At 49.5% G+C, this 24,013-nt stretch overlaps 2 protein-coding genes across 3 annotated transcripts; one reads left to right on the plus strand and one right to left on the minus strand.

The window, feature by feature from the left end:
- Positions 1 to 432: 432 nt before the first annotated feature.
- On the minus strand, positions 433 to 7,577 carry Znf319 (zinc finger protein 319). The gene is made up of 2 exons (XM_034522996.2): positions 6,912 to 7,577; positions 433 to 5,172 (listed from the first exon to the last, which is right to left on the minus strand). The coding sequence occupies exon 2, from the start codon at positions 4,930 to 4,932 to the stop codon at positions 3,187 to 3,189; it is 1,746 nt and encodes a 581-aa protein (XP_034378887.1). The 5' UTR covers positions 4,933 to 5,172; positions 6,912 to 7,577; the 3' UTR covers positions 433 to 3,186.
- Positions 7,578 to 7,588: 11 nt separating this feature from the next.
- Positions 7,589 to 22,345, plus strand: Usb1 (U6 snRNA biogenesis phosphodiesterase 1). Of its 2 annotated transcripts, none has more exons than XM_034522997.2 (7): positions 7,589 to 7,845; positions 8,700 to 8,866; positions 13,295 to 13,478; positions 17,788 to 17,841; positions 18,834 to 18,939; positions 20,140 to 20,223; positions 21,332 to 22,345. In XM_034522997.2, the coding sequence occupies exons 1-7, from the start codon at positions 7,742 to 7,744 to the stop codon at positions 21,461 to 21,463; spliced, it is 831 nt and encodes a 276-aa protein (XP_034378888.1). In that variant the 5' UTR covers positions 7,589 to 7,741; the 3' UTR covers positions 21,464 to 22,345. The 2 variants fall into 2 exon arrangements, with proteins under 2 accessions (XP_034378888.1, XP_034378890.1); XM_034522999.2 differs by having other exon boundaries at positions 21,359 to 22,345.
- The last annotated feature ends 1,668 nt before the right edge of the window (positions 22,346 to 24,013 follow it).

Here is a 24,013-nt window from a genome sequence, read left to right on the forward strand (position 1 = left end):
GATGCAGGCCTTGTCACCAGAGTCAGGCTGTGAGTTTGGGGAGGTTCCTGCAGAGTGAGTAGTCCAGGATGAGATGAAGGTCTGCTCTGGAGGAAGAACAGGCCAGGAAGGAGATACAGGTTGGAGATGACCTTTCATGACAATGCTGGGAGGTGCAGGCCATTTAAGGACCTGCCTCTCTGCATGGGAAGGTGGACAACAATAATTTGGATTTGTGAAGAAGCTGAACACCAGCTGAGGCAGAGAGAGCACTTTGTTGCCTTGATTCCCCTGGCCAGATCGGGTGTCAGGGACATTCTTGGTCACACTGCCTGTCTTTCACCTGTGTGGCTTAGACAATCCCTGAGCCTTAAAATGAACTGGACTGTTCTGTCTATCCTGCCCACTAAGCAGAGTTTTATCTTTACCACACAACAAGAAAATAAACGGGGGCCAGGCAGTGGTGGCACACGCCTTTAATCCCAGCACTTGAGAGGCAGAGGCAGGTGGATTTCTGAGTTCGAGGCCAGCCTGGTCTTCAGAGTGAGTTCTAGGACAGCCAGGGGTACAAAGAGAAACCCTGTCTCAAAACAAACAAACAAACAAGCCAAAAAAAAAAAAAAAAAAAAAATAGAAAAGAAAAAAGAAAGAAAGAAAAAAGAAAAGAGAAGAAAAAAAAATGGGGCCTTAAGCCTGACACAGACGCAAAGCCCCGTGCCATTAGCTGCTGAGTGGTAGAAACCTATAGGAAGGAACCTTTTGGCTTCCCAGAGGCCACATAGGGGATAGGAAAAGATGGGGTCTAGTCATAGTTTTACGAACAGTTGTAGCTGCATGTCCTTTGAACTTTTTTATCCTTATCTAGGACAAGGTGCCCTTGGTTCTCAGCTGCCAGGTGGAGGGCTATTTCTCCTCTCCAGCCCCACTCTGGCCTTTGAGAAGCATGTGAGCTGCAGCGGAGGACAAGGATGGAGTACAGTAGAAACACCTGGAAGGACTAAGGTAAAAGGCCCCGGCTTGGTCTACAGAGGGCTCACTGTAGGGCAGAATGAGGAGTGTGGGCCAGCTGGGCTAGGTAGGACCACCACTGTTCCAGGGAGCACCTGAATAATTTTTTTTTGGTCATCTGCAGCTTCTGGCCTTTCATGAGCTGCTGACCTTTCATGATCTAGCTCCCTAGAGGGCTATGATTGAACCTTAGTCAGGAGGGGTGAGGTATGCTGTATTGGTACCTGCCGGCTTGTCCATGGCTTCCCCGTAGAGTCTCTATGCAACTCTCATGACAGTGGGACAAGTTAACTTTCGATTTGTTTTTTGGCAGATATGGCGACTGTGTTCTGAAAAGGTTAAGTGACCAGTCCAAGCTTACACAGCCAGAGCCTCAAGGCTCAGGAGTCAAGCCTATCCCCAACCTATTCCTTTGGTCTGCGTAACTCTCAGCCTCTGCACCTCCCATCATGCCCTCTGCAAATAACGAGTGGAAGAGCTGTGTGCTGCACTGGTCAATGTCTTTACTTCTAGAGCGCACATCAAACTCACTGTATAGTAACATCAAAAGTGGCTGCCTAAAATGGAGTCATTCTTTTAAAAATTCCAAACTCTCATATTTATATATGATCCAAAATGACATGAAATTAAGCTATACAATATTATGAATAGTATAACAAACAGCTTTTAGAATGCAAAAATGAAAGAAAAAAAACTAGCAGTTAGGACTAGACTGTTATAAGCCTGAGTTCCAGTTTTTTGAGGCTTTGTGACTAAGAGTCAACCCAAGAGAAGTGCTAACCTCAGTCTCTGTGGACACAGGAGAGAACCTGGGCAGACAGAGCAGACGGATGTGGCCAGCTGGATTTTTTAAGATGAGGCGAGGTGGTATCTTCCTACCCATCTGGCCCTTGACTTGGGTAGTCATTCTTCTTTCAAGACTCATGGGTAGGGAGAGGGGGCTGAAAGGCATGGTCAGGGCTGGGTTCAGAATGATGATTGTGACAACAAAGGTCCTCCAGGCTCTTGAGGTGGCTCTGGCCGTCCAGTGATGGTGACTGACCATGTACCTAACAAGAATGCTGCCTACTGGGCTTCTTGATCCTTGTGTACCCATGTTTGCTACAGGAAGCAGACTGTGAGAAGCCAAAGACCTAGGGGGACTCTAGGGCTCAAAGGACAGCAGGTTGTTCTGGCAATGGAAGATCCTTAGGGCCTAAGGGCTCTGTGGGGTTAAGAGCCCATTCCTCACCCTGGCACCCAGGACTCCATCTGGCCCTCAGGCAGGGCTGGGACAAGCCTACGACTCTGAGCCCCACACACTTTGGTTCACACAATGGAGGAAAGGACCTGTTTATAGCTGCTGGGGAAACCATGGGCTTGGTCTTCCTTCCTCCCCAGCCCAGGGATGAAGCTAGGAGTAAGAGGGACTAACAACCCTCCGCTTCAACAGCAGCAGCTCTGCTGTGCGCAATCACTCCCCTGCAGCTCAGAACCCCTCATGGGCAGGAAGGGGCGTCCACAGACTCAGGACTGCCCTTAGCACACAAGCTGCTTGTGTTCCTTTCCCTGTGGACAGCACTGGCTGACCTGAGGGTATCGTGGAATGTTTCTGCTTCCCCACCCTGATTGGGCCCCTAGTCTCCAAGCAGCCCATGCCCACAGACTCCTGCCCTACATATCTAGCTATCAGAAACTCGGGGTTGGGGCACATTTGTCCTAGCTGGGCAGTCAGAGGACTGTAGCTCTGGTCTATATTCTAAGTCCTCAGAACTGTCACAAAGCTTGCCTTCCCCTCCCCCACCCAACCGCCCAAAAAGAGCAACTTGAGAAGAAACTGTACTTACTTCTTCCCAAGCCATCTGCTTTCTAACTAGGCTAAAAGATCTGGGAAAATTGGGTTGGCATCCCCCATACCTGGGGCAGAGAGGCACCTGATTACAGGTAGAATTCAAGTTCCCTATAGATAAGGGGTGCAGCAGGTTCTCAGAAAGCAAGTCCTGTCATGAGGAAGAAGGTAATGGAATCGGGGTCTGGCCACAGTAGTTTGGCTCTTCCCACGGCCAGGCTGGTGCTGAGTACTGAACATGCACACCCTCCACCTGCCCAGGAGAGCCCTTTGGTCCTGACTCCTAAGCGGGGAGCTGGTTGACAGGCTTGCTGCCATGCAGCTGCAAGCAGGCAAGACTAGACAGGGCAGGAGGTGACGCCGCCAAGGCCTTAGGGCAAGCAGGCTGCCACCTGGTAGGCGCCCTCCGCGGCTGCAGCGGCAGCGCTGTGCTGGGCACTGTGCTCCTGTAGCAACGCCACATCCAGAAAGCGTTCGCCGCACCACACACACTTGAACTGCTGCTCTCGGGCGTGCACACCCTGGTGCTTGTTGAGATGCTCGCGCTGCTTGAAGGCTTTATCGCAGTTGGGGCACTTGTAGGGCTTCTCACCCGTGTGTACTCGGCGGTGGCGCTGCAGGTCTGAAGCGTACTTAAAGCGCTTCTCGCAGTCCGGACACTTGAGAGGCTTCTCCCGGGCCGGGTCACAGCGGTGCTGCACGAACTCCGAGGATGAAAAAAATCGGCGCTCACACAGGGTGCATCGAAGGGGCTTCTCGGCGGCAGCGCAGTGAGACAGCTGATGCTTCTGCAGGGCAGACGCCCGCTTGTAGGCCTTGTTACACACAGGGCACTTGAAGGGCCGCTCTGTGGAAGTTGGCAGGCACTTGTGCCGCAGCAGCTCAGCTGACTGGTCGAAGCCCTTCTGGCACACGGGGCACTTGAATAGAGTCTCCAGGGTGTGCACGTGCTGGTGGTAGAGCAGATGGCTGGGCTGTCCGAAGCCCTTCTCACACAGGCCGCACTTAAAGGGTTCTTCCGTCTTGTGTGTGCGCCGGTGGCGCATCAGTGCGTACTGCTGCTTGAAGCCCATGGGGCACAGGTCACACTTGAAGGGCCTCTCCGCACTGTGCGTGCGCTCATGTTGTCGCAGGTCCGACGGCCGCTTGAAGGCCTTCTGGCACTCGCCGCAGCGAAAGGGCCGCTCGCCGCTCGGGGTACAAGGGTGCTGCAGCAGTTCGGACGACTCTTTGAAATGCAGCTCGCACACGTTGCAGCGGAACAGGTGATGCTCGCCGGAATGGGCGTACATGTGGCGCACCAGGTGGGAGCGGTGCTTGAAGGTCTTCTCACAGACAGCGCACTTGTAGGGCCGCTCTGAGCTGTGTGTGCGCTTGTGGTGCACTAGGTGAGAGGACTGACTGAAACTCTTGTCACACAGCGTGCACTTATACGGCTTCTCTCCGGTGTGGATCCGCTCATGCCGGGAGAGCTCCGACAGGTGCTTGAAGGGCTTCTGGCAAATGGGGCAGCTATAGGGTTTTTCTGGCTGTTCCACAGGCGCTACATTAGCGGGTGGAGGTGCTGAGGGCAGCGATGGGGCGGTAGTGGTGGCTGGCTCGGCAGCCTCGGCTGGCTTGTAAGTCTTATCACAAATGGAGCACTTGACCATGCCAGTGTGGGAGCTGTGGTGCTGGGCCAGTGAGGTGAGCAGGGAGAAGCCCATTTTGCAAACACCACAGACAAAAGGCTTCTGCTCCGCCTGCACACACTGGTGCTCCAGAAGGTCGGTGGCCTGGTGGAATATCTTGAGACACTGCGTGCACTGAAACGAGCGGTCATGACCTGCCAGGCACTGATGCTCGTGTGGACTGGACAGGTGTGCCAGATCATGGCCACACACACCGCACTTGGGGCCTGGCTCCCCTGCCTGCAGGGGTGCATGCTGTGGGGGCTGCAGGCCTGGGTCAGGTTGCAGGAGAATGCCATACACAGCGCAGCCCAGTGGGTTCTCAGCCGTGCCTGGGGACAGCGTGTGTTCAGCCAGGGCTGGCGGTGGCTCTGCGTGGTGCTGAGGCTGTGGTGCCTGTGGCTGTTGTGGTTGAGTCTGTGGTGGCTGCTGCCAGCTTTCTGACATGCTTGGGAAGATGAAACTGGGTTTGGACAGTAATGGCTTCAGTTTCCCGCTTAAGGTGAACCTAACCCTGAGAGAGAAGCTACTGGGTCTCAGGAACAGGCAAGAACCTCACACAAGGCACAGAGGTCTTGTCAGATAGCCCTTGTCATTTAGCCAAGAAGATAGCCTACAGGACAGGGGGCTCTTCGAGACAGGGTCCCAGCAATGCCAAGAAGGCTCTGCCTTCCCCAGTAATCGGTTCTGTAGGGAAGAGAGACACAGTGAACTTGCGGCAGAAACAAGTGACTCTTCCCTTTTCCCTTGCTGCCCCACTCACTACACAGACATAAGCTTCTTTAGGAGACGGAGACGCTCAGGGATCGAGCCCTGCTCCCTTCACCTGCTCTCAAAGAGGCAGCTCCTCTCCTCCATGCAAAGGGGAAGGGAGCTTTCTCCATACCCATTTTCTTCACTCCCTGTCCTGGGCAGGGCGTCCCAGCTTCCACAAACTCCCCTCTAGTTTCCATGTGGCCTACTCAGTCAGATGTCTCACAGAGTCTGGGGTGACCTGTCCTTAATGCCTGACAGCCCCTTTCACACTGACATGAGAGAACACCACTGATTAGAATCCAGAGGATCCTGATGGCTGAAGGAAGCCATGCCCCTGAGGTATGAGTCCTAAGGCAGATGGAATCTGGAAGCTAATGTTAAGGCAACAATACTAAGGATCACCTAAAAGCCCTCTCCTTTGAGGGAGTGGTCTATGTTCCTCTTCACCTGCACTCCAGGCCTTTCCTAGGGCACATGCTGCCACTCCAGTTTAACAGGATAAATGGCCTTGCAGGTGACCCGAACTCCTGGCAAGGAGGGTTAAATGACAGGTTTATAGACCCACTGATAGTGGAGCTCCTCCACGCTGAATTTCTGCACTCTAGTCATCTCCCAGAGGAACACAAACAGAAGTCCCACACCCTAAGTCTTTGAATGTCAAGGTGTAAGAAACTGTACTGTTTGCCTGAATTGTACAAGATAAGTCATGCCCTGGGTGTCTTTCCCTCCAAGTCCAAAATATTCACAGTAATCACTGCAAGATAAAAGCCCACCCAACCCACTGCCCCGCCCCACCCCAGCAAATCTCTAATTCACCACTTTGAGGCAGTGTAAAGTATTCCCATTGAGAGGACTGATTTTGGAATCAAAAGCAGCCCCCTTTCCAGGTTCTCAGCTCATCTGCCGCTTAGATTTAAAAGTTTGCAAGTTTTCTCTAAGAGGAGGAACGTAGAGAATGCCCCCACAAGCCAGCCTGGCTTCTAACTGGTCTCTTAAAGAAACCTAAGAATCAAGCTAAAAGTTGTCATCCTCAGAATCTTCCGAGAAAGGACGGAATAAAGAGGCGGCTGCTTTGGGGTAGTACCTAGGAGTATCAACAACCAGCTACAGCCGGTCATTTTAGCGTTCCTAAGGTAGAGAGGAGAGGTGCATTGCACTGAACACTGTCTGATCTAGCTGTACTAATCCAACTTCGTGTTGTTTTTTCCTGGTATGAATGGCTGCCAGCCCCAGCGGCCGCCCCCACTCCCCACCTCCTAAAGCAAACCCCACTGCCTATCCTGACCCTTCTCCAGGAAGAAGCCAGGAACACTCTCAGATCACTCCTCAAGGGCCGGAAAGAGAAGTGGGGAGGAAACGCAAGGAGAAGCCCCCATCTGCGCCCCACCCTAGCCCTTTTTCCTCTCCGGGTAACCGAATGAAAGCTGATCACCTCCCATCAGGCCCAGCTGGGCTGCCTCCTGTCAGCTCTTGCTCCGGATGGCCCAGCCACTGCGTCCCGAAAAGGGGTGGTTCCAGCCGAGGAAGGCCCCAGAGCCTCAAACGGTCCCCGGGAAGCAACTGTGCTTTCAGGCCCAGCCTGGACCGCCTCAGAGCTCAGGAGGCAATCTCTGGGAGCAAGGGCTATCGGAATGGCCCCCAGATGCAGTCCCGGGTGCCCTGCCACTCACCTGCTCCAGGGGTCAGGCGCGGGGCAAGCGGAGACCAGCTGCTTTCTCTGCCACCTCTTTATTCCTGCTCCATCCGCCGCGGCGCGGCCTACGCGCCCTGCCAATCCCCGGCCTCGCGTAGCAGGGGCAGGCAACGCGGAATCGGGAGACAGGTTTGTGGCAGCCGGAACCGACGAATCGACCCGCGTACTAGCTAGCGGGACCGGGCAGCGGACGGACGGGCGAGCGGACAGACCGACGGGTCCTGCAGAGACCGGCGGACAGGCGGTCGGCGCGAGGCCCGGTAGGCGGGGCCGGGGGAGGAGCGGCAGTCGGGGCGGCGGCTGCTGAGGAGCCCGCGGCGCGGAGCGAGGCCGCCCCCTGTCGGGGACGCGCGACCCCGCCGGCCCAAGTCTGCGGGTACGGAGGGGCGGGGCTGGAGCCTTGGGATCCGCTTGTCGGAGCCTACAATCGCGGAGGAGCCGGGATCCTGCCCCGGCTCGCCGCAGCACCACCTGACTCTCCTGCAGCTGACGTGCCGCTCAGCTCGCTCTCAGGAGGGATCCTGGGACTCCAACTTTTTGCAAGTCTGGCAAGCGGACCCGCAGACCTGTGGAACCCGCACTGGGACACTGGGGCGACGGAGCGATCCAGAAAGCCGCCCACAATGTTTACCGCACAGGCAGTGGGCACAGTCCGTTCTACAGATCCGCTGGGCTTCGCCCGGGGTCGCCAGGCCCCGCCCCGAGGTGGAGCTACTCTAGGTCCCGCCCCAGAGAGCACTTCCGGCTCAGCGGAACTCGGGCCACCGGATCAGGTTGTCCGTGGACCGGACTTGTGGTCGAGGCCCCATGAGCGCGGCGCCCCTGGTGGGCTATAGCAGCAGCAGTTCGGAGGATGAAACGGAGGTTGTCGCCGCGGGGCGGAGCAAACCGGGGTCTGGACTCCACCGTTGGTGAGGAGTGAAGAATTTTTCTCTAACGCAGATTCTTTTGAAACCCCGTTGGGACCCTAGCGTCCCGGGTAATAAAGAGGGTGGGTCGATTCCCCGGGAAGAAAAAAAAGGGACTCAACACATCCTGGACAAAGCCCTAGAATGACACACACCCCACTTTGGCTAGGGCAAAGTTGGGAGTGAGAACACTGGTGAATTTTTCTCCTTTGGTGCATAACCATGTTTCTTCCAAGATGTTTCCTCATTTGAACACAATACAATAATAACCCAAGCTTTTTATTCATCTGGTAAATGGTTAATGAATAGCTACCGGGAGCCACACGGGAGACTGGAGACTCCAGACTGGAGCAAAACCCATGAAAGACTTATACTGCGAGAGGCTTATTCTTCAAGGTTCTTATATACTGGTCTTTGTCGAATGTTGTGTGTCAGGTCCTTGCACAAGAGCTCTAGCAAATAGAAATATGCTCTACACATGAGGAAATTAATGTACGCCAAATCACAGAGTTGAGTTCAGGCCTGTCCCAGCTATCTAATAGGGACCTCGGGAGTCACACTGTTACGTGCTGAAGTTTTCCCATGGGGATCAAGAGCCCTCTGTAGTCTGCCTCTCAGAGTAGCTAGGAAACTTTAGTAGTTCTAGAAATCTATGGCTCTCTAGAAGAAACTCAAACACCTTCCTGGAAATTTATACTCAGCCACTGTGGCTGAGAGAGGAGGATCAAGTTTGAGGCCAACCTGGGCTACATGGCAAGACCGGTGTGCATAAGAATCACTGTGCATAAGGGCTTAGAGCTTTTGTTGTCTGTCCAAAGGGAGATAAGTGGGGATAAATGTTTGTTCTTCTTTTGCAGTGGCCAGAACCCCGTTCCCAGTCAGAAGTTTCCAGTGCCTGACAGTGTGCTGAGCATGTTCCCCAGCACAGAGGAAAGACCTGAGGATGACAGTGCAAAGCATGGGGGTCGCATTCGAACCTTTCCCCATGAGCGGGGCAACTGGGCCACCCACATCTACATACCGTGTGAGTCACTTCCTAATGGCAAATGGTGAAGACAAAAAAACAAAAACAAACAAACAAAAAAAAAACCAAAAACAAAAAACCAACAACAAGTGCCTTTAGCTATGACTAGGTAGAGGAAATCAGGGCCCCTGTGTGCTGGACTCATGTCCCACCCCAGCCCTGAGAAGGTGACAGATCACCTCACTGCTGAATTAGACCCTCTTGCACTGGGTGTTCTGTAAGTTACTGGGCGTCTTACCGTCTTCACTTCTGTACCTCTAACGTGGGGGTGATAGTATCTATCTCTTTGGAAGATTAAATCAGATCATCTATGCCAAATTCTTAGCACCGAAAAGTGGTGACTCTGATTTTGTGTAGACACACCCATTATCAGTGTCTGCCATCCAGAGTGCTACATTACTCATAACCAATGAACCCACTTTGTTGTTGTTGTTTTGTGGGGGTTTTTTTGTTTTGGGTTTTTCTTGTTTGTTTGTTTTGGGTTTTTGAGGCAGGGTTTCTCCATGTTTTGTTTTGTTTTGTTTTGTTTTTTTCGAGACAGGGTTTCTCTGTGTAGTCCTGGCTGTCCTGGAACTCACTCTGTAGACCAGGCTGGCCTCGATCTCAGAAATCCGCCTGCCTCTGTCTCCCAAGTGCTGGGATTAAAGGTGTGTGCCACCACCACCTGGCCTGAGCCCATATTATAATCACCAAACTTCACAGTTTGTATTTTAACTAATTTTTTTTTTTTATGTATATGAGTGCTCTATCTGCACATACAGCTGCATGCCAGAAGAGGGCATCAGATCCCATTACAGATGTTTGTGAGCTACCATGTGGTTGCTGGGAACTGAACTAAGGATTTCTAGAAGAGCAACCAGTGCTCTTAACCTCTGAGCTATCTCTCCAGCCCCATGGCTAATTTTTGATGTTGTACATTCTATGAGTTTGGACAAACTTAAAAGATGTGCATCTATAGTATCATGTAGAGTAATGTTACTGCTGTAAGAATCCTTCATGCTCAGCTTAGCCATCCCTGCCCTCCACCAACTGTCTGTTCCAACAAATTTGCCATCTCCAGAGTGTCACAGAATTGGGGTCATTCAGTATATAGCCTTTCACATGGCCTCTTTGGAGTAATAGAGTGCATTCAAGGCTCCTCTGGGCCTTGTCACATATTGATAGCATATTTCTCATTAACTAACATTTCATTGTCTGGCTCTACCACAGTTCACCTACTAAAGGAGATTTTGGCTGTTCCTAAATATGAGCAGATATGCATAAAAATGCATTAGGCTGGCCTGGTGTGGTGGCACATGCCTTTAATCTCAGGTTTGGGAGGTAGAGGCAAGTGGATCTCTAAGTTCTAGGCCAGCCAGAGTTATATAGGGAGACCCTGCCTCAAAAAATAAATTAAAATAAAATATGTGTGTGCATGTGTGTGTCCTTGCATGTGTGCCACAGGCTTTTGTGAGGACATGTTTCAGCAGCTTCTTTGTGTAAATGATAAGGAATGTGACAGTATGTTTAAGTTTTTTTTTTTAAAAAAAAAAAACAAACTACCAAATTTCCCCACCACAGCGACACCATTTTACATTTCCAACAGCAGTGAATAAGAGTACCCCGACCTGCACTGTTGGTGCCGTCGCTCTGCAGTGCAGAGTAGCGCTGTCTCTGCAGACTGATGCGGGGCATCTTCCATGGGCTTTGTGGTATCTGTCCATCTTCCTTGATAAGTTATTTATTAGGATTTGGAGCCTGTTGTTTGTTTGTTTGTTTGTATTGTATTGTTGTTTTGTTTTGTTTCCAGACAGCCCTGGCTGTCCTAGAACTCACAGTGTTGCTATATTTTAATAAACTTTTTTCTTCCTTCCTTCCTTTCTGTTCTTTCTTTGACAGAGTCTCATTTTGTATCCCTGACTGGCCTTGAACTCATTGAAATGCATCTGCCTGAGCCTCCCAAGTGCTGGGCCGGTGAACACCTGGCCTTAACCAAGTTGTCTTAGTGAGTTCTAATGGTTCTGTATTCTTTACCAGTATTTCTCAGTCTGGGGCTTTTTTTTTTTTTTTTTTCTTTTTTTTTCTTTCTTTCTTTCTTTTTTTTTTTCTTCCTCTCCACTGTGTCTTTAAAGGGTAGACACTTTAAATTTAATGCAGTTGATCTTATTCATCTTCATAGCTAATGACCAATACAGTGGTCCGGAGGTGGCACTCAGAGGGACACTTCCCATAATCAGACCCTAGTCACCCACTTCTGCTTATGTTGACTTTCCCTATTGATTTCTGTTTTCAGTTTATACTGGCTAGTTTTGTGTGTCAACTTGACACAAGCTGGAATTGTCACATAGAAAGGAGCCTCAGTTGAGGAAATGCCTCCATGAGATCTAGCTGTAAGGCATTTTCTCACTTAGTGATCAAGTGGGGAGGGCCCATTGTGGGTGGTGCCATCCCTGGGCTGGTAGTCCTGGGTTCTATAAGAAAACAAACTGAGCAAGCCAGGGGAAGCAAGCCAGTAAGCAGCACCCCTCCATGGCCTCTGCATCAGCTCCTGCCTCCAAGTTCCTGCCCTGTGTAAGTTTCTGTCCTGACTTCCTTTGGTGATGAACAGCAATGTGAATGTGTAAGCTGAATAAACCCTTTCCTCCCCAACTTGCTTCTTAGTCATGATGTTTGTGCAGGAATAGAAACCCTGCCTAAGACACAGTTTCATTTATTTCTCCTCTAATGTTAATTATTTCTTCTTACTACTTTGAGTGAATTCACCCTTTCTTTTGTAAATTCCTAAAGTAGAAGCTTAGAGTTATAAATTTCATTTATTTATTTTAAAAGATTTATATTTTGGGGTGTTGTGTTGCATGCCTTTAATCCCAACACCTGAGAGTCTGAGGCAAGCAGATTTCTGTGAGTTCAAGGCCAGCCTGATCTACATAGTTTTAGGACATCCAGGCCTACATAGAAAGATACCGTCTCAAGATACTGTCTCAAAAAAGAATTATGTGTCTGTGTTTTCACACATGTGTGCAGGTGCCTGCAGAGGCCAAAAGACAATCTGAGTCACCGTGGGAGCTCTTAACTGCTGAGCCACTTCTCCAAGCCAGACCATGGGTTTAGATCAAATATATGCCTTTAATGCCAGAAGAACCCTCAGAAGATCTTTTGCTGCAGCCTGCAAACTTAACTAAAACACAACCTGCTTTTGAGTAAAAAAAAAAAAAAATTTGCAAATTGCTCCTGGGGTAGTGTGAGCTCAGGTGTTTCTGGTCTGATCATGTGCAAGTTACACACACCTGTGCTTGCACACACCTGTGGTCTTGCTTCTCACAGCTCTGTGACGAGCTTTTGTTTTTTCAGTTTGCTGAGGAGTTTGCTTGTTGTGAGCAACAGCTAGGCTTCCTGGAGCTTGGACTAGACACCAGAAGTCCCCTGCATCCCTCTTTTTAAACATTGTCTTAATTCCATTTATTTATTTATTTATTTATTTATTTATTTATTTATTTATTTATTGAGTACATGTATGTATGTATGTGGACACATACATGCCATGACACACATGTGGAGATCCGAGGACAACTGCAGAAGGCAGTGGGAGTGAGCAATGTCTGGCCACCAGACTTGGCAGCAGGAGCCTTTATCTGCTGAGCCAACACAGCATCCGCTTCTTAATATATTTTTAATGATTTTTTTTTAGAATTTCATAATGCATACATTTTAATCCCCTTCACCCCCTAGTCCTCGGCCAGACTGCCCCAGATCCCCCCCATACTCCTCACCTGCTGGGTACTTCTTGTTTACTTGAAGTTTTACAATAAAAATACATGTTAACTACACTCAGAAATTCATATTAAGGGCTGGAGAGATGGCTCACTTAATGCTCTTGCAAAGACTGGGTTCAATTCTCATCTCCCACATGGTAGTTCACAACCATCTATAACCCCGGTTCCAAGGAATCTGAGACCCTTTTCTGAACTCTGCATGTACCAGGCACATACCTGGTAACATACATACTTGCAGATAAACACTTACATACATAAAATTTTTAAATTTAATTCACAATAAGGTCCCATCTAGATGGCTCAACAATAGAAGCACTTGGCATGCAAGCCTGTGACTTGCAGAGTTCGATCCCCAGAACCCAAGTTGATGTAATCCTCACAGTCCTACCGTGTAGATGGGAGAATCACAGAGAAGCTCACAGGCCAGCTATCCTGCAGCTCCACAACCGAGACAAGAGAGACCCTGCCCCAAACAAGGTGGAAGGAGAAAACCAACTCTGGAAAGTAGGGTCATGTGTGTGTCCACACATATCATAATAAACTTGTTTGAAAAAACATTCAAAGACATAGGCTACTCCTGAAACCAGACTATAGGGCTTCTCTGCTCTCCAGGCATTTTATTCACTTGTGACAGCTTGGCTCAGAGGACAGTCTGCCCTCCCTACTCTTTCTCTAGATGAGGCGAAGGAGGAGTTCCGGGATCTGCTTGACATGTTGCTGTCCCGAGCTCAGATGTTCATACCTCGACTGGTGCCGATGGAGGAATTCCACCTCAGCCTGTCTCAGAGCGTGGTTCTCCGTCACCATTGGATCTTCCCCTTTGTGCAGGTGCTCAAAGACCACATGGCTCCTTTCCAAAGGTGAGTACTTCCCTCTTCTGTCAGTTCTCCTTTCCTGGGCTTTAGTGGTATTGGAGGAGGGCATGGTACCCAGCAAGCCGGCCAGGCCTAAAGGCCTCCTGAGGCTGCTGTGCTGCCCATCCAGTGTGAGGCAGTCACCCATGTGAGCTCCTCCATAGTGTGTGTTGAATATGGAAGCCCTGTCTATTTCTAAGCTCCCACCTAGGATTTCCAGCACTCCTGTTGCCAGATATGTAAGAGCTTCTCCCACACCTGCACTTCTGCAACTCTCCACATACTAACTGGTGTCCTACAGGGTAGTTCAGTTCTGACACTGATATCCCAGAGTTAGTGCAGCCTCGCAGGCTGAGGACTTCATTCTGCAAGTTGCTCTCTACAGCAGATGTCAGCTGTGCAGTAGGTCCCTAGGTTAGCCCAGAATTGTGATTTTGTTACAAATCAGAGCTTCGTATGATACCACCCTCCCCTCCTGTTGACCATTTGCTAGAAGGACTCACAAAGTTCAGGAAAGCAACTCACCTCCTGGGTTTCCAAGTTGTTGGGGTTTTTGTTTGTTTGTTTTTCCTATTTATTTGCTGAGACAGGCGTGCTCTGTAGACCAGGCTGGCTTCGGATTTATAGCAATCCTGCCTCAGCTTCCTGAGTGCTAGGCTGGGCGGGCGCAAGCCGCCACATCAGACCTACAAAGGGGGGGGGGGGACTACACAAGTGCCATGTCACTGAGCTCCATCCCATCCTGACAAAGGACATTATAAAGATGTAAGGAAGAGCGATGGGAGAGGCACGCAGGGCAGGGTTTAGGAAGGGCACAACTGGCACCACATCGGTTTTCTCTACCCACTTAGGGCATCTCTGCACTTCCCTAGTTTATACTGCTACTGAAGTGCCTACTCTTTTCACCAAGTCTTCCCCAGTTGTTCTCAGGATCCCTTAGTGCCCAGAGTCCCCTGGTCCTGCTGTTGTTACGGCCCAAGGGTTTGTCCCACTCACCCACACTCATTCCCATGCCCCTCCCCTCTTGTGGAGCCAGAGCTCCTCCATCCGGGACACTGGCTTCTCTGAATGCTCATGGCCTTCTCCAGGAATTCTGGTTCTTCATCAGTAAGTGTTTCTCAGGACTGAGTAAAGAGGTTTTTTCTTGGGGTTCCCTGGATTCTCTGAGGGCTAGTTCTATAAAGAACTCACAAAACTACCCTGTTAGTACATTTCTGAATCTGATTTTATCTCAGAGTCTGTCTTAATTAGGGTTTCTATTGCTGTGAAGAGACACCATGGCCAGAGCAACTCTTATAAAGGAAAACATTTAATTGGGGCTAGATTAGTTTCAGAGGTTCAGCCCATTATCATCATGATAGGACGCACAGCAGCATCCAGGCAGACATGGTGCTAGAGGAGCTGAGAGTCCTACATCTTGATCCACAAGCCCCAGAAGGAGACTGTCACACTGGGTGTAGCTTAAACATAGGAGACTTCAAAGCCTTCCCCCATAATGACACCCTTCCTCCAACAAAGCCATACCTCCTAATAATAGTTCCACTCCCTATGAGTCAAGCAATCAAACACCGGAGTCTGTGGGAGCCAAACCTATTCTTTTTAAAAATACTATTTTATTTTATGTTATGAGTGTTTTACCTGCATATATGTATGTGCCTGTACTGGTAGAGGTCACAAGAGAGCATCAGAGATCTGAAAGGTTGAGGACCACTGTGTGGATGCTGAGACCTGAACCCCAGTGGGTAAGAGAGCACTGAGCTGTCTCTCTAGCCATATCTGCAGAGTCTTTCTTCAGAGACACCCCTATGAAGGCATGAGGTGGGTGGAAATAGAAGTCTTCTAGTGAAGCCCAAACCCCACTGCTTAGGGGGTCTGAGGCTCAGAATTCTGGAGTGTGGGTCTTCCAAATGGGAAAACTCATTTGGTTGAGGAGGAAAGAATTTGCTCCAGGGCAGTCAGTTGGTGAGAAAACAAGGACGAAAGCTCACCTCAGTCTAGCCCACTGTGATTGCCTGTCAGGTTTATTGAGCCAGCTGTGTAGTATCAGGACTGTCACAGGTGCCAGAACCCAACCTAAATTGGTTCAGAGATAGCCCTAGCTTCATCCATGAGTAGATGGAGGTAACCAGAAGATGTTACTGAGTCATGCTGTCTCGGCTCTGTCCCCCAAGGTTGGCTTCCCTCTCTCAATGACAAGGGAGCCATCAGTATGTGTGTATATGATTTTCCTGTATGTGACTATAGGCACATACATACCACAGCATGCATGTAGAAGTCAGGTGTTTGTCCTTACCTTCCACATTGCTTGACGTAGGGTTCCTTCTTGTTGTTCTGCTGTGTCTCAGATTACCTAGTCTGAGGAATTTCAGGTTTCTGATCCATCTCCAGATGGAAGCACTGGAGTTACAGATGCTTATGTTACTGTGTCCAGCTTTACATGGGCTCCAGAGTTTTGACCACATCCTCACACTTGTCTGGCAACTACTTACACCCATTGACTGTCTCCCCAACCCTTCAGGCTCTTTTGAAAACGTGTTTATTGGACTTGAGAGGGGATGCCTCAGCAGTTAAGAGCACTGGCTGTTGTTAGAGAGGACCTGGGTTCAGTTCCCAGCTCAAACTGTCTGTAACTCTAGTTCCAGAGGCTCTGATGGCTCCTTTTGGCCTCCATATGCACTCTATGCATGTGCTCCACAGACATTCATGCAGGCAAAACACTCACACAATTTTAAAACACATTTTGAAGTGTGTGTGTGGGGGTGGCACATGTACATACATGTGTGTTTGAAGGTCTGTGCCTTTGTGGAAGCCAAAAGAAGGCATCAGCTGTCTTCTATCAATCTTTGCCTATTCCTTTGAGGCAGGGCCTTTTTCAAAGCTGGAGCTTGTATTTTCTTGGCTAGGTTTGGAAGCCTGCAAACCCCAGCAATCCTCTGTCTCTCTCCCACTTATAGCTGAGGTTACAGGTGTACACAGGATGCCCAACTTGTTAGATGGGTCCTGGTATCAGAACACCAGTCCTCATAGTTACACAAGTGCTCTTAATCACGAATCACTGAGCCAGTGCCCAGGTGGTGGTGGTGGTGGTGGTTGCTTAATAGTTTCAGCAGTTGTCATGGGAATGACTTTGGTTAGTCTGACTCTGTTCATCCTCTCCCCTTGTAAGTAAAGAATGGAAAAGCCCTTTCCCTTTGTTCTAGAGAATGCTGCCCTTAATCTTACTGGAGCTCTGTTTCCTGGTCAAACTGGCATTCAAGTTGGGTGATCAGCAGCATTGTCATGGTAACAAGATAGGCAGGTGCACTACAGGCATGCTGCATGAAGGTGAGAAGCCAGTGCTGGGGAAGCCACTCCTGGGCCTCCTAGTGGGTGCTAACTAGTTCTTGAACAGAGCAGGCACCTTGCTATGTGCTGGAAACAAATCAGTCTTAGACTCTGTGGGACGAGCGCGTAGTCTGTTGTACTGCTCACTTGAGGATCAGACAGCAGCTCCTGCGCTCTGCTGGATTGGTGTCTTTGGGGAAATGGATTTGATGTTGTCCTTGCTTCATTTTCTGTCATGTGTCCTCATGAAGCTGGTGCAGCTGCAAACTCTGAGTTTGTTGAGTTGAGACGACCAAGAACAGGCAGCACAACCCTGACTCTAGTCCCTGAGTGTTGGGGTTTCTGCCTACTTTATATAAACAGGCCCACTTCACCGAAGCTTTGTAGACGAGAGCAAGGGCTTTGCAATCAAATGGAGCCTCGACTTCAGCCTCACCAGGCTTCCATTTTCTTGTCTATAATTGTTGGGCCTGCCTCACAGGGTCATAGCAACTTCTCGGACCACCCACACAATGGATGACTTTCTCAGATGCACAGCAGAGCATTCTATGGTACAGAGGTGAAGTTAGCGATCAGTAAAGTTGGTGGCTTCAAGCTGTTTCTTAGCATGAACTGCTCTCAACAATGCAAGCTTTTTGCTGGTACTTGGACACTGCCACATGCTGTAAAGGGTGATTTAGGGTCTCGATCAACTACAGGATATTTTTAGTACAATTTTCCACTTAAGTCATGGGGTAACAATATCGATTGTAAAATGAGTTAATTATATTTTTAAAATGCTACTTGGGGGAGATATTTAGAGAACTGCTTGCTTTGTGTGTTTGTTCGTGACAAACTTTTACTATAATTGAGATCTTCCGTCTTGGCATCCTGAGCACAGGACTGCAGACGTCTGTCACCATCCCAAGTGAAAATTCTGGGTTTTAAAATATGAATTATTGTTTTCTTTCTTTCTTTTTTCTTGAAATATCTGTTTTCTTTTAAATTTCAGGTTCTTCTTTACTGCCAACAGGGTAAAGATTTATACCAATCAAGAGAAAACCAGGTGGGTCCCTGACTTAAGTCACCAGAAGAAGATTATCTGTTGCCAAGATAGAGGAGCTGCACTTTGTTTTCATCTGTATCTGTTGGGCATCACTTCCCAAACCCAAACCTGCTCAGAAGAACTTGTGGATTTTAGGGGCAGTACAGATATAGGAGCTATCTCAGGACAGAGCCAGCTGTGAAGGTGGAGACCTCTCCTTGTCTAGTTCCCTCCCTGTCATAGGGATGAGGTCCCGTCACCTTCCTATACCGTCTCTCACGTCCCCATTGGCAAATGAGCCAGTGAGGTTTGACAAGTTACAAGTCCTGAAGCACTTAGTAAGGAAAGGTGACACTTTTACCTGCAGGCAGGAAGGGTCTCCCTGTCCAGTCCATTCACTAACCCCTGCTCGCAGCTGCTCTGAAGGGCTCACACTCCCTTCATTGTAGGCTCTCTAGCTTTATGAGCTGAAGAGTGTCCAGGTTTGGGGAGCCGACCGTGTCTGATATTATCAAGCATGTGAGGCAGGATTTGTGGCTTTGGTAACGTAGAAATCATTCTACTCATTGGCCACTTGAAAAGAGCATTTCTGAGGGAGGGCTAGATGGGAGACCAGACTCCATGGGAGGATTTAGTCACTAAAGTCAGAGTTCTCGGCACCTGCTGGAAGAAGTGTGTACCAAAGAGCAGAGCTTTGAGAGGATGATGAGTCCACAGGGTCTGCCACAGAGGAGAGGAGGCAGAGGGTGGGGTATGCAGTGGTAGATGAAGGCTACCCTGCAAGGTTTCCTAGACATGAGAAGAGACAGCTAGTGAAAGGAATATTTTAAAGTCTGGGAGGAAGATGGATTGAAAGAGCTGGTTCATGGAGCAGCAAAGACATGCGCAGGAGGATAGGACAAGCCACTGCCCAAATCCTAGGCTTCCTGTTGGGTACCTCCTGCTCCTATGTGGATGGTTTGTGCTCACACACTGCATTTTGTGACCATGTTGTCTCTACTGCCTCTTCCTAGGACCTTCATTGGACTCGAGGTCAGTTCAGGGCATGCCCAGTTTCTGGACCTGGTTTCAGAAGTTGACAGAGTCATGAAGGAATTTGACCTCACTACTTTCTACCAGGTAACGCACAGGGCTGAGGAAAGGGAACACAGACGGTTACGGTTTCTGCCACAGGGCTGCTGCTCTGGCAGTCCCAGAACAGAGCATCCTCAAAAAAGGCCCATCAGAGACAGCTAAAGAGACCTCCAGAACTTCCTGTGTGGAGGGAGCCCTGAGTGCCAGAGCATAGGCCTGGAGTTCAAGGTGTCTACCCAGAATCTAATATTTCAAAAAACCCTGCGTGCATCTTGTGATCTGTAGAGTATCTATGTTTGGCCTGACTTTCCTAAGTAGTTGTCTCCAACACATTAAAATGACCGTTAAGGAAGAGCGGTAGCTCTACAGTCTCATTGTACCTTCCCTGTGCCCTCCTGGGACTCAGGCTGAGTGTCACAGCTGTAAAAGTCCATGATTCTAGTCTGTGTGTTTCTCAAAACCATGCCCAGGTGTACAGTTATTTTTAAATAGAGATAATTCTTGTTTCTTCAAAATTGTTGACATTTTGGAGTTTTGTTCATTTAATCTGAAAAGTATGGCCTTTGCTGAAATGGTCTAGATCAGAAAGTAGAGTTATTGCCAGGTAGCATATGCCTTTAAACCTGGAAGCTAGAAGTCTAAGATTCGGGGGCCTACATGGTTGGTTTCTGATGGAGGCTTTGGCTGTCCCTCACTGTCCTTTCCTTGAGAATGGAAAAGAGAACACAACTCTCTACCCTCCCCCTTTAATTTTTAATTATTTTTGTGCTTATGGATGTTTTGCCAGACTCCATGTCTGCCCACCATGTGCATACAATGCCCTTGGAAGCCATTAGAGGGTGTGATGTCCCCCTGGGACTAGTGTTACAGACACTCCTTAAGGAGATTTGTTAACCATCAGGTGGGTGCTGGGGATCAAACTTCTGTTCCCCAGGAAAGCTGCTATTGTTCTTAACCTCTGAGTCATTGCCCCCACATCTTTTTTTCTAAGGGAACCACCCAGTGCCCTTACTAACCCTAGTTTCTGCTAAATACCATCACATTGGTCTTAGGCTGTCACTATTGCATTCGGGGGAGGAGGGGAACAACCAACTATTATGTCTGTGTGGGCAGGGAACTTGGCTTCAGCACTGGGGCAGCCAGGGATCCTACAGGTAGACCCAACAGGACTGTTGTAGACCTGCTGTGGGGATGGGCCTGCCATGCCATCCAGTGGTGGCCTGACTCCCAGCTTTTCTTCCCTAGGACCCTTCATTTCATGTCAGTCTGGCCTGGTGTGTGGGTGACGCTCGTCTCCAGCTGGAGGGACAGTGCCTACGGGAACTACAGGTGAATTTCCAGAGCAGGGACACAGAGCACTGAGCTCAACAACGTTGGGATGGACAAATGACAAAGGGAAGGATTGGGTACTCAAACCAAAGTCTGTAGGAAACTGAGTGGCAAGGCAGGAGACCCTCCTCTCTCCTCCCTTCCTGCTCAAAGTGTCATCCCTGACCCAGCAGCAGCAGCTAGGAGCTGAGTAGTGAAATAGGTGCTCTGGCCCCACCCTAGACCTGGAGCAGCAGCATTGCATTTTAACAAAATCTCTAGGGCTTCATGTGTTCTGCCTTACAGCCCTGTCATGTGAGGAGGCTGGAAACCCGCCCCTCATCCCCAGCCATTTCTCTGAGGTCAGAGGTTTGGGTCTGGCAGTTGGAAATGGAGGAAGAATGTCATGTGCCCGGAGCCTCCAGCCCTCAGAACCTGTTGCACTCTGGGTCTGTTTTTAAGACAGGGTCTCACAGTGCCTCCTTGCTTGGCCTGGAACTCAGTGTAGAGCAGGCAAGCCTCAAACTTGCAGTGTTCCTTCTATCTCAAAGTTCTGGGATTTCAGGCATGTGCCACCATGTCGGGCCACATTTTGATAGTATGTGTGACAGGTAACCTTCCTATCAGTGCCCTGGAAGGAGAATATGCAGTGCACAGTGCCTGGCAGCTGACACCCTGCCCTGGCAGTGCACGAAGGCAGTCGGCAGTATGCCCCATTGTTGATAGCATTTTTTCTGTTTTTCTCAAGCCAGAAATCCAGATTTTTATGTACAGTCTTCTGATTTTCTTGTGTTGGCAACTGATTAGGATTTTTGAAAAGTATTTTGCAAGCCAAAGTCCATGGGCTATCATCTCTGTAGACACCTTCCCCTCTGCCTGATCATATTGAAGACAGCAAAGAGCTCTGATATCTAGCTCTAGTAGAGCCTAGACCCAAACCAAACCAAGCTTCATAGTAGTCACCATCCCCAGAGCACTGTGTCCTCATCTGCAAGCCGAGGCAATAGGCCCCACCTCATACAATGGTAAGATGATTGGAGTCTGCATGACCGGGTACCATCTCAGAATTGCCCAGTTTACTGGTCTGCTTTTGTTTGTGGTGCTCTGGGTCTGATTTCCCTTAACATAGCTGTCATCTCCCTGCTGCTGGTTGAAGGAAATCGTGGATGAGTTTGAAGACTCTGAGATCCTGTTACATGTGCTGGCTGAACAGGTCCGCTGCAAGTCTGGGAACAAATTCTTCTCGGTGCCTTTGAAGTGAGCCTTGTCCCATGCCTCTCCTCAGGCCGACGGAGATGGAGGAGCCTGCTGCTATTTGTGGGATACCCCAGCAAGTCCTATTCACACACTTAGTACTTACTGTTCTAGTGGGCTGCTCACTCTCTCCTGGTCCTTTTGGGATATAGGTTGGTAGGCTGCTGCTGTAATGTGGTCATTTCCAGAAATTACCAGTAGAGGGCAGCCCGGACCTCTAATTCTCCTTCTCTTAGGAAAGGAAAATGAACCCCCGCTGGGGAGCCCACCCACACTCAGTCCCCACCGAGGGCTCTCCACTGCAGTAATCTATATTGATGCCATTGGCCATCAACCAATTTTTAAGATCCTTGCATCCTGACCCACCTCTGTCAAAATGGGGCTTCCATGAGTCTGTCATCCTCCTTTTAATCTCCTCTATTTATCACCTCGTCCCTTCATCCCATCCTGTGCCAGGAGAGGTCATTTTAGGGCCAGGGCACAGGGTGCTAATTTGTGGTCAGCAGCAGTTTTCTTCATTCCTTCCTCCCACTTACCCAGCCAGGTGCCTGGGGAGAGCCCAGCAGATGTTTCATTTCGGCCTGGCTATGGCTGCCAGCCAGGCCTCCAACACCCATGACCCCTGCTTTCCCCATCAGCTTTCCCAGAGGCACAAAGAGGCACCTTCCCTCCAAGCAGAACACCCCTGCCCCTGTTGCTGAACATTCTCCGGGTGGGGTGGGAAGTAGGGAGAGGGTCAGGGAGGCAGAGGAGAATCTATTTTCCATCAAGCTCCTGTCAGGGCAAAGAACCAAGACTTTCTAGTTGTCATGGAGATTTCTAGTGATGGATGAAGAAATATTTTTTACAGTTTTAAATTATGTTCAACAAATAAAATCTGCCTTTTTAATGTGGTGTCTTATTTTAAACTACTTCTACTTAAAAGAGTGCCTCTGATCTCCCCTCCAGCTGTGCTTCACAGTCTGGGGCTCTTGGGAAGCTGTTACAACTTTAAAGATTTTTATGTATGTTTATTTTAGCGTATGTATGGTGTGTACATGTGCATGTGCAGGCACATGAGTTCTGAGAACAGCACTCAGGAGACAGTTCTCTCCAGCCACTCCATGGGCTCCAGGGACAGAGTCCTGGATAGGTTTGATTCCCTACCCCCACATGGCAGCTCATAGCCACTCTGACTCCAGCCGCTCTCTGGCCTTCTTAGGTGCCAGGCATGTATGTGGTGCTTATACTTGCAGGCAAAACACCCATACCCATAAAATGTTAATTTAAAGGTGGGTGCTGGAGAGCTAGTTCAGGCAGTAATGTTCTTGCCTTGTAAGTATCAGGCCCTGAGCTCAGTCCTTAGAATCCATCCTTTAGAAGCTGCCTTGGTACCAAACACTTGTAATCTCTGCACTGGGGAGGCAGAGAGACAGAAGGAACCCTGAGCTCACTCACCATCCAGCCTTTCCTATTTGTCAAGCTCTAACCAATAAGAGACTCTGTCTCAAATAACAATTGGATGGCCACTGAGGAACAACACCTAGGATTGACCTCTGGCTTACACATGTGCACAGCCATGTGTGCATACATGTCTACTTCTGCACACACATATACAAACATCCCCCTACACAAGAAAAATAGGAAAGGAAGGTGGGGTTGCCCAGTCTGCCCAGACTTCACCAGTGACGCTGCATGTAATGCATGGAACCTGGGTTTTGGCATGTCCCAGGGAGATGCCATCCTCACTCCTCCAACATGACATTTAGACTTTATACCAGATGACCTGTACAAAGCCCTACCTAGGCCTTCATAGCTGAGTCTGAGGGACGCAAACTGGGTAGAGGTAATTACTATGGGAGAGCAGTTACGTGGCTTGCCTGAGGACATAGGAATGTTAGGACTTGACTCAACCCTAGCCTCAGCTTCCTCTGTGCTACAGCCCAGACCATCCCTACACCTACCTTCTGCTCAGGCCTATGGCTCTGGCTCCCACTTTGTGATTCATGTCCTCACAAGCCAGCCTTTCCCTAGCCTTAAAGAACACATTCACGCCGTGTTCCCCTAGTGCCACCACAGCAATCTACTGTCTTCGGCTAACCTGCTGTTTGGTGCCAGTGGCATCACATTGGAGAAGAAGCTAGGCATGTTTTTCTTGCCTGCAGGCAACATGGTAATCCTAGCTTCCCAAGTCACATTACTGACACCTGCTCTGTGCCAGGCCCTGAACTGGGCCATAGAATAACCTATGTCTGGCCCTCTGGGTGATCAAAGGGAAAGCAGGCAAGGTGTGCTGAGTAGACTTCCCAGCCCCTGTACTTGTCCAAACCACTGAGGGCTGCTCCCCTGGGAGAGGATGTGGCTCTGCAGGTCGTCTGTGCTGAGAGCAGAGTTAAAGTACAACCACTTTGAGAAATGGGCCAAGATCAATAAGCAGCTCTTCAATGGAGAATGGAGGTGGCAATGGAGGAAGGAAGTCTGAGCTTTGCTGAGGGGGATGGGCATGTGAGCCGTGCCTGAGGAGGCTGGCAGCCTTTGCTTGGCAGGCACCCAGACATGCAGTGTGCCACCAGAGTGG

This window comes from Arvicanthis niloticus, chromosome 18 (genome assembly GCF_011762505.2).
Source record: "Arvicanthis niloticus isolate mArvNil1 chromosome 18, mArvNil1.pat.X, whole genome shotgun sequence".
NCBI lineage: Eukaryota > Metazoa > Chordata > Mammalia > Rodentia > Muridae > Arvicanthis > Arvicanthis niloticus.

What these genes read in the sequence shown, in the direction of transcription:
- Znf319 (XM_034522996.2), bottom strand. Translation starts at nt 4,932, where the DNA reads ATGTCAGAAAGCTGGCAGCAGCCACCACAGACTCAACCACAACAGCCA.
- Usb1 (XM_034522997.2), top strand. Translation starts at nt 7,742, where the DNA reads ATGAGCGCGGCGCCCCTGGTGGGCTATAGCAGCAGCAGTTCGGAGGAT. An exon ending in GGGTCTGGACTCCACCGTTG is followed by an intron (nt 7,846 to 8,699) that starts GTGAGGAGTGAA and finishes CTTCTTTTGCAG; the next exon opens with TGGCCAGAACCCCGTTCCCA. An exon ending in CACATGGCTCCTTTCCAAAG is followed by an intron (nt 13,479 to 17,787) that starts GTGAGTACTTCC and finishes TTTAAATTTCAG; the next exon opens with GTTCTTCTTTACTGCCAACA.